Source organism: Sturnira hondurensis, unplaced genomic scaffold, assembly GCF_014824575.4.
Source record: "Sturnira hondurensis isolate 20B ecotype Veracruz unplaced genomic scaffold, ASM1482457v3 Scaffold0022910, whole genome shotgun sequence".
In the NCBI taxonomy this organism is placed as follows: Eukaryota; Metazoa; Chordata; class Mammalia; order Chiroptera; family Phyllostomidae; genus Sturnira; species Sturnira hondurensis.
Window position 1 is genome coordinate 2,356,052 of NW_028095541.1, and position 14,987 is coordinate 2,371,038.

The 14,987-nt window shown below is 39.2% G+C and overlaps 1 protein-coding gene across 4 annotated transcripts in view; it reads left to right on the forward strand.

Annotated features, from left to right (window-relative positions):
* The window catches only part of IARS1 (isoleucyl-tRNA synthetase 1), a 117,389-nt gene that overhangs the window by 70,805 nt on the left and 31,597 nt on the right, over nt 1–14,987 (forward strand). For all 4 annotated transcript variants that reach the window (XM_037037269.1, XM_037037270.1, XM_037037271.1 and 1 more), the window contains exons 28-30: nt 290–385; nt 1,146–1,322; nt 2,672–2,777. In XM_037037269.1, coding sequence (XP_036893164.1) covers nt 290–385; nt 1,146–1,322; nt 2,672–2,777 — 379 coding nt within the window. The remainder of the gene's footprint in view (nt 1–289; nt 386–1,145; nt 1,323–2,671; nt 2,778–14,987) is intronic.

Consider the following 14,987-nt stretch of genomic DNA (forward strand, 5'->3'; position numbering starts at 1 on the left):
AAAGCAGAGTTGAGAGACTAACAAAAGCTGGTCTCAGGATCCTTTGTGAGCAGCACCCTACAGAAGAAAAATGGAAAGCTACACCTCAAAGGATGAAGCAATCACTCATTACAAACAAGAACCCAAACTATAAAGAAACTAGATTACCTGTGTTCTTGGCTCAGTTTTGTGAATATATACTGCTGCATATTAGACTTCTCAGAGTTTAGTTTTAAAAAGCATTTTGCTGGGTTTGAAAGAACGTTTTTCCTTAAATGATCATCATAGTGTGCTCTGTTTATTCCTATAGGCTTTGGTTCTCTTAGACATCACCCCTGACCAGTCATTGATGGATGAAGGAGTGGCTCGGGAAGTCATCAATCGCATCCAGAAACTTCGCAAAAAGGTTTGTCAGATTAAGAGCAAGCTGCTGTTTTGGAATTTTGCTTAAGTTTGTTTGTTGGGAGGATGGAATAGGTAGACAATATAAACCATAGTAATCAGTTAATGAAAATTGGTAATGTATAATTCTTTCAGATTGTACTCTGTAAGACAGGCCACTTTTCCTCTCTACTTGTTCACTCCCAGACTGGATGTGGGTACTTCGTTCCGCTGACTAGGAGCTTTCCACCAGTCTGGGCCCCTTGTCCTCCTTTTTCTACTTTCCTGGGACTTTGACAACATCATCTTATGACTAGTGCAGAAGGTCATCAGAGATGACAGTGGGCGTCTCTGAAGAAGAATAGAGGTTCAGTTCAGTAAGCATGGAAGGGCTTCTAGCTCAGGGGAGAGATTATTTTCATCTAGACAGAAGGGGTGTTCCTTATTTGGGAGCTGGGAGCCAGGGCAGGTGGACAGAGACCATTGCCTGCCCCCACCAGGTAAGAGCTATGGCGCTCCTACCCCTAGGAGGGCTCCTGCCAGCCCGCATCCTTAGGTCAGGGGTTTGAAATTTGTAATTCACAGTCTCAGGAGGCCAAATCCTCTCTACTGAGCTTTGTGAGTCGGTTCTCACTGTTTCACTCCTTTGTTTCAGCAGAGGATTGGGCAGGAGACTGTACCCTCTCATAATGATTCAGCATGGGATTGTCAGCCCTTGTTCAACAGCACCTTACATTTTAATTAACAAAGTCCTTGCTTTTTAAATTTTCTATATGTCCTTTTAGTGCAATCTGGTTACAACTGATGAAATAACAGTCTATTACGCAGCACAGTCTGAAGGAAAGTATCTGAATGCCATTATTGAAAGCCACATAGAGTTCATATTTGCTACCATAAAGGCTCCCTTGAAACCATATCCAGTGCCTGTATCAGATGAAATTCTTATTCAAGAAAAAATTCAGGTGAGTTCTGAGTTCTATTGAACTACTAAGAGATTTAGTATTAGATTTTATGTTACGTTTATGTACTAACCTCTTTTTTAAATATAAGGAATTCTTTTTTTTTTTTTTAGTTTTTATTTATTTCTTTGAGAGAGGGAAAGGGAGGGAGAAAAAAAGAGGGAGAGAAACATTGACATGAATGAGAAATATCAGTTGGTTACCGCTCACACATACCTTGACCAAGGACTGAACCTGCAGCCCATTCATGTGCCTTGACCAGGAATCAAACTGGCGACCTTTTGTTTTGCGGAACTATACCCAACCAACTGAGCCATACCAGTCGGGACTATGTACTAACCCTCTTGATATTCTGTTCCCTCAGTAGCAATTGGTTTGATATTTAATTCTCAATTACTCTGGACAGTGGTCTGTAGGATCAGGGAGATGATGTGCAGGATAGGAGAGAGGGAAGGAAGAGAGATCTGTTCTCCTAGCAGTTCTTTTGGGGAAGGTAGCCAGGAAGCATGTAAAAAATTGCTAGTATCACATAGCTGTATGGGCCAGTTATATCTAAAACTAGGAAAGTCCGTAATGGGGATTCTAGGAATTATTGTTGAAGTTAAGTACAATTGACTTGAAAACAGTTAACTTTTAAAGTGGTAGGCTTTATGTATATATAAGGTTTTATTTCCTATTAATACATTTTACATATAACTTTGGAAATCTGATACTAAGACATGGCCAGAAGGTGGACATGTGTAATAGGGGAAGAAATTCTATGTCAGCCACTCATTTATTCAGTCATTTTACTCCTTATCTGTTCCTATTTTGTATGGGACAAATGAGGCAGACAAGCAGGGGCTGGAAGTGACTGTCTTTTTAGTTAGGACAATTTTACAAGATAGTTTCATTTTCTAGTTTGCATATTTTTTCACCTATAGGTGGAATCTAATCAACAAAACAAATGAGCAAAATTGAATCAGAGACTTGGAAATAAAGAACAAACTGACAATTCCCAGAGGGGAGAGGGGAGGGGAATAACGGGGGAAATAAGGAGAAGGGCAAGCAAAGGAACACAAATAGAGGACTCATGGGCATGGGCAATGGAGGAAATTGACTGTGGGAGTCAGGGGAGATGGGGTAAAGGTGAGCAATGAGGGGAAAAGGCCAGACAAGTGTAACTGAACAACAATAAATGGAAAACAAACAAAAAAAAGATTAAAACAATTAGGGAAAATTGAAGCCCTTTAATTGAATATGATCTTAGACTTGTAGAAAGTTCTTTATCTTAGAAGAAGTTGTTGCCATGTTATTTGTGACACTGTGGTCAGTTGCTACAGTTACTTAATCACATATTCTTGTGTGCTCAGTTAAAGGGGTCTGACCTGGAGATTACACTCACCAGAGGATCATCCAAGCCTAGCCCTGCTTGTTCATATGTCAATCTTTACATTTGTGGAAATGGCAGTGAGCAAGGTACGAGTAACTGAATTCCATGGGGGTTTTTTTTGTGTGTGTGTGGTTTTGTTTTTGTTTTTTTTACTTAAACCTATGAATATCTTCGAAGCTATTATAACAGAATTGGTAAAATCAAATAACTTTTTCTTTTTAATTGTTATCAAAATGAACCCACAAAAATAAATGTTTAGATTTGCTCTATTAGGAAGATGGAGTAGACATACTTTTCCCTATTTCTCCCACAAAGTACAGCCAAATGCCCTGTACATTATATGTAAAAAGCAACATGAGAAGACTATTTTGTACTGTTCTCAGTCTGTCAATAACCAGTGGTGTTGTTAGACCAGCCCTTTTGGTTCTTTTTTTTTTTTTTTAACTTTATTTATTTATCTTTAGGGGGAAGGGAAGAAGAGAGGGAGAGAAATATTAGTGTATGGTTGCCTCTCATGTGTACCCTGCTGGGAAATGGCCTGCAACCCAGGCATGTGCCCTGACTGGGAATTGAACCACAATCATGTGGTTCACAGGTCCATGCTCAATCCACTGAGCTACACCAGCCAGGGCTCCTTTTGGTTCTTATGATTAAGATACCCTTCAACAATTACCAAAAGAAAACTGAAAAGGTACAGGTTTCTTACTTACAAAACCTGGAAATTGTACAACACACGTGGGGCCACCCAGCCAGGTTGGGGTTGGTTGCAGGCATGCACATGCATAGACCTGGATTATTGGTGAATTTAAAACATATGAGCAGGATTTCAAGTTTTAGATATTGAAGTCAACCAAGAACTCTACAACAAAGGAGCCTCAGTGTGGAGAGTTACTTCGGGCTCATTGTCTAGTCAAGTGGCTGGCAATGTGTTTATTGGAGGTAGCTGTGTTTGACGTGCGTGCCTGGGCAAACAAAGCTTGAATCAGTCACTTGAATTACAAAATAGTGGGGGGAAATCCAAAAAACCAGGGCTTATATTTCCAGTACTCTTCAAGGTGGAAATAAGAAGGCAGGCTAGCGAGGGACCTTGGGACCAAGCAGCAAAACAGAACTGTGTTTCCTGGGATTTCTTTTTGCATCATGTATCCCAGACTTGGAGTTAAAGAAGCTGGCAATTTGGAAATGCCAGTGAGCATGGACAAAAACGCCCCAACAAAATCCTGCTCTCTCTAGATGAAGGATCAGTAGAGTGCAACCTTGACCAAGTCAGAAAACTTTTAGATAATAACCATTCCCCTCTAGCCAACCACAACAGAAGAAATATTATTACCTCACTACCACTGACACAAAGACCAAGCGGGGAGCCTAGACTTCTGCCTTTCCCAGGCTAAGGAACTTCAACCCCTCCACTGCCATGGTGGTTGTCAGAGAAGACCAAGTAGTAAGCTGGGACTTTTATTTTACCTAGTTGGTAGCTGGACCCTCTTCCCAGTAGTGGCAGTGTAGATCACGGGAAGGGCCTGCACTTCTTCCCCACCAGCCAGTAATAAGGCATCTCTTCCCCTCACCATTCCCTGTTGTAGTGAGGTAATTCAACACCCGTCACCCTGGAAAAGTATCATTAAGGGCCACATGGGGAGCAGTAGGCAGGCAATTCAACTCTTTGAGGCCTAACGAAAAGTTGGTACTCCCTCAGTCCAGCATGACCCTCCATTCTTCAGCAATGACAAGGAATGTCAATGATAGGGAACCTGGACATACCCTGTCACCAAGCAATAATGAAGCAATACCATCTTTCCCCACCAGTGTGATATCCAAGTCAGCTACAATGGATGGTTAAATTAAAAACCAGAGTCTCAGAAAACATAGTTGAAAATTATTCATCTTACCAAGAACCAGGAAGTACTTTTTAAAAATATATTTTATTGATTATACCATTACAGTTCTATTACCCCCCTTCATTCCCCTCCATCCTGCACACCCCTCCCTCACCACTCCCCCCCCTTTAGTTTATGACGACATGTCTCAAGTTCTCTAGAATATATATTTCCCATACTATTCTTGCCCTCCCCCTATCTATTTTCTACCTACCATCTATGCTACTTGTTCTCTGTACCTTCTCTCCACTTCTCCCCCTCCCACTCCCCTTTTGCTAAACCCTTCATGTGTTTTTCATTTCTATGGTTCCGCTCCTGATCTAGCTGTCCTCTTGGTTGGCTTTTGTTTTAGGTGTGGTTGTTAATAACTGTGAGTTTGCTGTCCTTTCACTATTCATATTTTTTATCTTCTTTTTCTTATATAAGTCCCTTTAACATTTCATATAATAAGGGCTTGGTGATGATGAACTCCTTGAATTTGATCTTATCTGAGAAGCACTTTATCTGTCCTTCCATTCTAAATGAAAACTTTGCTGGATAAAGCAATCTTGGCTGTAGGTCTTTGGATTTCATGAGTTGGAGTACTTCTTTCCAGCCCCTTCTTGCCTGTAAGGTCTCTTTTGAGAAATCTGCTGACAGTCTGATGGGCACTCCTTTGTAGGTGACTGTCCCCTTATCTCTTGCTGCTTCTAGGATTCTCTCCTTCATTTTCATCTTGGCTAATTTGATTATGGTGTGCCTTGGTGTGTTCCTTCTTGGGTCCAACTTCTTTGGTACTCTCTGAGCTTCCTGGATTTCCTGGAAGTCCATTTCCTTTGCCAGACTGGGGAAGTTCTCCTTTATTATTTGTCCAAATAAGTTTTCCACTCATGGCTGTTTCTTTTCCCCTTCTGGTACCCCTGTAATTCAAATGTTGGAACGTTTAAAGATGTCCTGGAGGTTCCTAAGCCTCTCCTCATTTTTTTGAATTCTTGTTTCTTCCTCCTTTTCTGGTTGGATGTTTTGTTCTTCCTTCTGGTCCACTCCCTTGATTTGAGTCTCAGTTTCCTTTCCATCGCTATTGGTTTCCTGTGCATTTCCCTTCATTTCAATTAGTTTAGCCTTCATTTGTTCCTCTAATTTGTGACTAAAATCGACTAGTTCTGTGAGCCTCCTGAGCACCAGTATTTTGAACTGTGCATCTAATAGGTAGGCTATTTCTTGGTCACTTAAAATTATTGGCTCTGGGGCTTTAAGTTCTTCTTGAGCCATATTTTGGTCTGTTTGCACCTGTTTTGTATGAGGAGCGGAGCCCTCGGTGTTCACCAGGGCAGGGCAACCCAGTCGCTGGGTTGTGATGCTGTATGTGGGGGCGGGGTCAAAGGGGAGCAATGGCGATTCCCTCTGCGGGCTTCACCATCCATCCCACTGCTCGCAAATGTGTGACCTCAGGCAGCCCATTGTCTTGTTTACTCACTGGGTTTGCCTGCTGGGGCCTGCAAGGTCCGTCTCACTGCTCTGCTGGTTTATCTGTGTGCAAATGTGTGACCGCCGCAGTCAGCCTGTCCTGCACCGTCACTGGGTCCGCACTGCTAACCCCGGCTGCCTGTGTGCCTGGGGTCGGGGTATCTTTCCTGCCCGACCCTGCTCCGTTGTTGTCGGACTTCCGTATAGTTCAATTTTCTATTCTTTGGCTGTGTCTTTGTTTACCAAACCTTTGTTGTATTCAAACTTGGTTGTGGGAGAAGGCACAGTGTTTCTACCTATGCCTCCATCTTGGCGGAAACCACCAGGAAGTTCTTAAACTAAATGAAATAGGGCATTCAATACATATGAACATCTAGATAACAGAACTTTTGAAATTACTCAACAGAATATAAAGTGGCCATAATAAAAATGCTTCAGAGAGTAATTACAAACACAATAGAAACAAATTAAAAGTAGAAAATCTCAGCAAAGAAATGGAAGTTAGAAAGAATCACATGAAAATTTTAGAAATGAGAAATATAACTGCAGTACAAAAATCTCAGTAGATGGCTCAACCACAGAATAAAAGAGATGAGAAAGCTTCTGTGGACTGGATGATAGAACAATGGAAATTACCCATTCTGGAGGATGGAGAGTTAAAAATACTTGATTATTGTTTTTAAAAAAGACATTGAAAGAGATTGTCTACAGGTGTGTGTGCATTCTTGTTCTTCTCTAGTTCCCCAACATGGCATCTAAGATGATGCCACTGTATTTCCTCTAGTTCATCCCAGTTGTGGTAAACCCACCAGATCACACCATGGACTTCGGTAGGAGAGTAAATTATAAGCACCAACATGAAAGTATTTTTAATGTGGTTTAATTATTTAATGTTCTCAAGTGGGGAAAATAACTGGGGGAAAAAGGAACAGGCCCTCAAGGATCTGTTGGGTAATAACAGAAGTTGTATATTCTTCTCCCTTAATTCTTGAAGAAAGAGAAGACAGAACAGGACTTTAAAAAGTATTCAGAGAAATATGATCAATAACTTGATATTTGGCAAAAGACATAAATCTAATCTACAGATTCAAGAAGCTGAGGGAACCGCATACAGTAAAAACCCAAAAGAATCTACATAAAGACAACACGGTCAAACTTATTAGAACTTAAAACATCTTGAAAGCAGAGATGTGCAACACCTCCTCCTTAGAGGAGGGAAAATTTAAATAATACTGGATTTCTCTTCAGAAACTATGAAGGCCAGAAGCTATAAAGGACAACATTTCTGAAGTGCTAAAATATGTGTAGTATCTACCCAGAATGATACCAAGCAAAACTGTCTTTCAGGATAAATAGAAAATCAAGATGTTCTCAAATAAAGGAAAAGGAAAAGAATTTGTTACTGGTTATGTATGTATGATATTCCACCCACTGTAACCACTAAAGAAAAAAAGCCTATACCAAAAAATACATACAGAAACACTAGACAAAAGTGGAATATGTTCAGTTAAGCCACAGGAAACTTAGGGAAAGAAAACCGAACAAATAGAAAGCAGAAAATAAATTGTTAAGACTTAAAGTTAACATCAATAATTACACTAAATGTGGATGGTTTAAACTGGCAGAGTAATGCAAACACATTACCAGCTATAAATATAAAAAGCATATAAAAATGTATAAATATATATTTGTTGCCAAATTGTGAGGCAGGTGATAGGCAAAAAGGAAAGAGGTTTATGCAGGTGCCACACAACCTGAAATAATGGTGGGCTCCTGTCTCAAAGACCAATTGAGTCCTCCAGTTAGCCCACAGTTTTTATAGGGATAGATAGGGGAGGGCTATGTTCCTGATCCAGCTATCTTTCTAGCTTTTGACTTCCTTGGGCACCGTCCATGTTCATCTTCTAGCTTTCAGCATGCTGAGATCTTACCCACCTATCTTTTTAGCTTTCCATGTATGCTCAGGCCCTATCCATTTATATCTATAGCATTTGACATGCTTAGTATAAAAACCTCCCCTTGCCACTGTCTTGGCCAGTGGTCAGAGACTCTCTTGGTACTCCCACTGACTATTTTATGATAACTATTTCCCCCTTCAACCCCCACCTTCCCCATTTACAAGGGTAAATTGTCAAAGATCTTACTCTTCTGTGGTTACTCATTCCTGGCAGAGGACATAATCTTACTAATCTCTGGGTCCACAGATTCTTACTAACAAAGGAGTAAGGGAGTCAGGAATGGAGGGGATCCTTTACATGAGGGAGAAGAATTGTTTTTGGAAGGCACGCATATGCAGTGTCTTGGAAGATGGCAGTATTTCATGTTTCATGAGACAGTTTTGCAGATGGGCTTCCAAAAAGAGATCTGTTCTACAAACAATCAAGTGAAGGGTCAGAAACTGGAGAGACTAAAGAATCCCCATGATCTAACCCTGAACAGGGCTTTGGGCAGAAACCTCCCACAGCTAAATAAATTTGCTGAGGAAATCACTACTGGGAAATGCAGGAAAATAAGAAGGAAAAGAAATAAAAAGTAACATTGTCACTTTATGCTGAGAGCCACTGTCCCTCTGAAAGAGGAATTTTGAATCTCCTTCATGAGCGTAGGTCCATCTGTCCCCTGCGTATCAGCAGCAGCTGCTGTTTTCCTCAGGCAGTGCCCACTTTCTCTGTGTGTGGTAGAGCTGAGGCTTGATTCCCTTGGGGTTTAAGGAAGAGTGTGTTATGAGCAGGTCGTCATAGGCACCAGTCCATTGCTCAGCTAACTGCTCTTCAGGGCCTTGTCTTCCTGGTCTTTAGTAAGACTCGGTTTCCCAGCCGTAATGCATGTAAGGGACGGTCAGATGGGTGGATGGACCTGGAATAAGCAAACTTGTGCAAAATTGTTAGTGTTTGCCCTGCATGGGGTACATATTTAATTTTTGATTCACGCTCTAAATCTAAAGGGGCTGTTCCTAAAACAGAAATTTGGGTCTCCCATAAACTATTTGAGAGAGGCTTAATTTAAGCCCACTTTAGGGTGCAACCCTAATTCAGGGCAAGGCAGTAAAGAATGCCAGATCCCATTTCAAATGTGGTGTTGCCTGGCATATATTTGCCTGGGTCTTCTTTATTGTTTTTTATTTTCTTAGTCTTCCCCATAGATTGAGGTCTCCCAGGTGCATGTAGCTTCCATTGCATCTATAGTGCCTTTCCTATCTTCTGGGCGACTTCCAAAGTGAAGAGTGGTCTGTTGTCACTATTAATGCTGTGAAGAAGTCCAAACTATGGATTGTTTCTTTACGTAGAAGCTTTACTACCTCAGTTGCCTTTTTGGTTCTATTTGAGTATGCCTCCACCCATCCAAAAAAAAGTGTCCACAAAAACTAATAAAATTTTAAAGTTCCTTCTGGTTTTTGGCATCTGTGTAAAGTTAACTTGTGAGTCTTTAAATGGGCAAGTCTCTTTGTATTGTACTTCCATTTTCATTGGGGTAAGTTCTGTCTGAGGGCTGTTTTCGGCGTATATCTGGCAGGCTTGGATAATTCTCTGGATGGTCCTTTGCAAATGAGGGCCCTTCAAGCATAGTCTGTTGAGGTCCATTAAAGCAGCTGTTTCATAATGGGACCCTTCATATAAGTGTTTGAGGATGGGACACACTAGACCTTCAGGGAATAAGATCATACCATAAGTGTTGATCTTCCGTATTGAATTAGGGTCAGTATTAGAAAATCTCCATTCTCAGGCCCGTTTATCGTCTTGTTGTGTGTGATGGGGTTTAAATTCTGACAAGTCCAGGTTGGGAATCACAGCCCCCTGAAGTGGCATCCCTCATGTGCCTTGTCTTGCTGCCTTATCTGCAGTTTCGTTTCTTTGGCTTGTGTGGGAGCCATTCTTCTGGTGTCCTGGGCTTTAAGGCTTTCTGGTTCGGTAGATTCACTGCCTCTAACAATTGTAAAATTTCTTTTGTATGTTTGATATCCTTATTCCCCAAGGTTAAAAGTTGTATTTCTTTCCATCTTGCCTCATGGGCAGGGAGTGCCATGAAGGCATATTTAGAGTCAGTATAGATGCTGACATTCTGTCTCTGGGACAAAGTTCTAAGTCTCTAATGAGGGCTGTCAGTTCAGCATTTTATGCTGAGATTTGTGCTTCCATTACCTTATGTATGGTGACTTACTTACACCTGGCTTGTTGACCGTTCTCTATGAAGTTGCTCCAATCTGTACATAGTTGCTGGTCAGGTTCTGTCAGTGGCTGGTCCAGTAGATGCTGTTTGCTGCAGTATACTGTGTCTATGACATGCAAACATGCATGTCATGCTGTTTCCTCCGAGCAAACTTGCTGAAGGTTTGAGCCTCTCTGTGAGTCTGGGAGTAGGGAGGCCAAGTTTAAGATAGTGGTAGTCTGTTGGGTAACATTTGGATTGTCTCTTTCAAAGAATTACACAGTGGTTTTGCTGTAAGTCCAAAGTTTGGAATCCAAATTTGTCAGAACCCTGCAACCCTTAAGAAACCATAAAGCTGCTGCCAGTTCTCTGGGCTTTTTATAACAATGGCTTGTTTTTGATCAGTCATCAAGTTCCTAGTGCCCTGTTTTCAGTTGGAATCCCAGTTATGCCACCTTCTAATGGCAAATTTGGTCCTTGTGAGGTGATTCTTTATATCTTCTTTTGCCAAATGATTTACTTATGGTGTTGAGCAAAAAATCCTTAGAAGTATTGCTAGTTGTCAAGAAGCCATCTGTGTATTGTATTTGGTTGGCCAGAAAGTTCATTTGTTTTCTCCATAAGATTGCTCTAGTAGCACTTAATAGTCTTCAAATTCATTCAGATCAATTTTGTTAGATTGTATTGTGACATCTATTGTATCAGCATGCATTTAAAAAATATATCAACATTGAAGTTTTATGTAGCCATTTTAATATTGAAAATGGAAGAAAATAAACAACATTTTTGGTGTATTATGCTTTATTATTTCAAGGAAGGTAAAAAACACAACTGAAACACAAGAAAGGGCCCTGGCTGGTTTGACTCAGTGAATTGAGTGCTGGCCTACAAATCAAAGGGTTGCCAGTTAGATTGACAGTCAGGGCACATGCCTGGGTTGGAGAGCTGGATCCCTAGTGGTGAGTGTGCAAGAGGCAACTGATTGGTGTATCTCTTGCACATCAATGTTTCTCTCCCTCCCTTTCCTTCTCTCTAAAAATAAATAAATATAAAATCTTAAGGGAAAAGGAAAAAAAACTCTTCAGGGCTGGTATCAGAGGACTGGCTGGGTAGGAGGTCCCCTTGATCTCTCCTCTTTAAGCTTCAATAATTTGAACAGCTATAATTCAGCATAGTATTTTCTCCTCGATGTATAAACATGCCTAAGAGATCTGTGCATTGAAACATTGAGGAGGTATGCAACTGGAGCAAAATGGGATGGGTGGGGGGTAGAGCTAAAACTGTGCCATGGACGTACCCTGGAGTTCACTAAGGGTTTTGGGAAAGGGGAGGGGTCAGATTGCTACTGGCACTTGCTTCAGACAGAAATAGCAGACAAATTCAGTGAATATTCCTCCATTCCTGTGGGACTGATCACTATGACATGGGGCTGAAGAGAGGTGTTTTTTTGTTCTTTGTTTGTTTGTTTTTAATGAAGGCTTATATAAATACTCTCTAACTCCACCAGAAAGTATAATATAAGAATAATAGGCATACTAGAAGAAGAGAGGGAGAAGGTAATACCTTATTCTGATAAATAGTTGATGAGAACTTCTAACATGTATGGAAAGACTTAGGTCTTCAAATCCAAGACAAGCCGGACACCTAATTATTTCAATCCAAGGCACATTGTATTAAAACTCAGAAATTAATGGCAAAAAGGATTTGCAAGGCAGCCAGGGAAAACAGTAACTTATAAATGGAATCCCTTTAGTTTTCATCAAAATTCTCAGCAGAAACCCTACAGACCAGGAGACAGTAGAATCAAATATTCAAACTACTAAAATAGAGAAATTACCAACCAGGAAAAATGTATTCAGCCAAGGTATTCTTTTTTTTTTTTTTTTTAAGATTTTATTTATTTATTTATTTTTAGAGGGGAAGGAGCGAGGGAGAGAAACATCAATGTATGGTTGTCTTTTGTGCGTCCCCTGCTGGTAGTTAGCCTGCAAGGAACCGGCCTGCAACCCAGGCATGTGCCCTGACTGGGAATCGAACCACGATCCTCTGGTTCGCAGGCTCCCGCTCAATCCACTGAGCTATGCCAGCCAAGGCCCAAGGTATTCTTTATATGTGAAGAAAAGATAAAAACTGTTTCAGAGCTCAGGAATTTATCAATGGAAGATCTTATTTAAGGGCATTATTCTACCTGATACAAAGAATGAAAGGATACAGTACTATGAGTAAGATCACCAGTAGTCAGGCAGAACCAGAATATTAGAACCCTTTTCCAGAATATCACTTAACAGGGTAAGTGATATTTCCAAGATACTGTACAGTTAAATATCACTTAACAGTTAAAAGAAAAACAATAAAGGAAAGGAAGGAAACATTAACATAGAGGAAGCAGGCAGTAGTTTCTTGAACTCACATCATAAGTAGTGTAAATTAGTGACAATAAAAACATGAAAAGGGAGATGGTAAAGTTCTTAATTGGCAAAGGGAGATGGAAACTGGATTCATTCAAAACAAAAAGGACTACTGTATAAATAAATCTTTTGCATAAACCTACCTGTAACCATACACACACCAACATTCAGAACTGAGACCCATAACTTAAAAAGGAAACAAAATTAAAAATTATAGAATACCATCAAGCTAAAAATATCAAATGTAAACACAAGGGATAAGAAACAGTGGCAGCATGGAAGTACCAGAAAACCAAAGATAAAATGTTTAATGAAAACGCTGATACTAAAATAATCATCCTTTGTGTAAAAGGATAGAAATCAACAATAAAAACATACAGAGAAGCAAATTGGATCCAAAGACAAAACCCAACCATATGCCGTCATCAAGAGATACAACTGTGAAGTCAAGTACAGACCCAGAAGAATGTAAAATGTTTCTTCAAGCAAATGTCATCCAAAGAAAAATAGGTGTAGCCATACTTATATCTGACCAAATATATTTTAAAATAACAAAGGTAATGAGACACAGGTAGACATTGTATAATGATAAAGGATACATTATATCAGGAAGACATACACATCTCATTATATGCGCACCCAATCAGTCAGTACTAAAATATATAAACGAACAGAAACTCACTAAAATACAACTATAAAAGGGGACCTACAAACCTTATTGAAACCTAGAGGTAGATCATACAAACATAAAATCAGTAAGGAAATAGAGGCCTTAAATGACACATTAGATCAAAGAGACACGATATTTACAAAGCTTTTCATCCCAGAGCACCAGATTATACATTTTTCTCCATCATACATGGAGTATTCTCAGATAGACCATATGTTGGAACTCAAGAGATGTCTCAACAAATTTAAGATTGAAATTATACCAAGCATAATTTCAAACTATAATAATCTAAATTAGAAATCAATTGCAAAAAGAAAGCAAGAAGTCTCACAAATATGTGTAGATTAAACAATATGCTACTGAATCAACAGACTGAGTTAAAGAAGTAAAAGGTAAGATCAAAAGATATTCATAGACAAATGAGAGTGATAATACAAGATAAAACTTTTGGGATGCAGGAAAAGTGATAATGAGGAATTTTATAGCATTATAGGCCTATCTCCAGAAACAAGGAAAATCTCAAGTAAACAACCTAACATTACATTGTAAAGCAGTAGAAAAAGAAAAGGAGAGCAGCCCAGAGCCAAGCCAGCAAAAGAAAGAAAATAATAAAAATAAGAACAAAATATCACAAGTGAAATAGCAATTATATTTAACCTTTTTTATCTTAGTGCACACATAAACTACTAACTTTCTGAAGCACACCAAAAACTTATTTTTTTTGCAATTTGACAAATAGGTATAATTTTGACTCGTTCTCATCAGACATCTATGTTGTGTTAATTATGGTCATTTTTTATTTGATGATCTAAGGGAAAGAGATCACTACTCCTGACTAAACAGTCAAATATTACAGGTTTTAAAAATTATTCCTGTACATTGGTTGAAAACCCTGAAATAAACAATAAAAAGACTACCATATTTTTGGACCATAAGACACACCTAGGTTTTAGAGGAGGGAAATAGGAAAAAAATTTTGAAATAAAAAATGTGGTCAGATATTTAATAACATAATATTTCACCATTGTAAATGTAAAACTACATTCGAACTATAAGACACATCCCCCCTTTTCCTCCTGAATTTAGGGGGTGTGTCTTACAGTCCAAAAAATATAGTGTACAACAAAGAGCTAATTCTTTGAAAAAATAATTGACAGACCTCTGGCTTCACTTACTAACGACAAAAAGAGAAAAAGCTCAAACAAAATCAGAAATGAAGAGAATTTACTAGACACCACAGAAATAAAAATGACCTCTAGCAAGAATACTCTGAGAGACCATATACCACCAAATTTAATAACTGAGAAGAAATCAGTAAGTTCCTAGAAATGCATAAACTTTCTAGCCTGAATCAGTGAGGAAATTGAAACACTCATCAAAAGCATCTGAAAAAGCAAAAGTCGAAGACCTGATGGCTTCACTAGTGAATTCTACTAAACATTCAAAAAAAAAAGTGATACCTTTCTCAAATTTCTCCCAAAATTTGAAGAGACAATAATTGATAACACATTTTATGATTCCAACATGCAGATGGTGCCAAAATCTGGCTAGTATAACAGAAAAAGAACACTACAGACAAATACCTTTGATGAATACAGATGGAAAAGTTCTAAAAATATTGGTAAACTGAATACAATAATACATTTTAAAAATGATGCATCACATCAAGTGGGGTTCTTTCCAAGGGAAGACACGTATAGAGGGAATACTTCAGCATGATAAAGGCCATGTATAAGAAACCTTCAGATA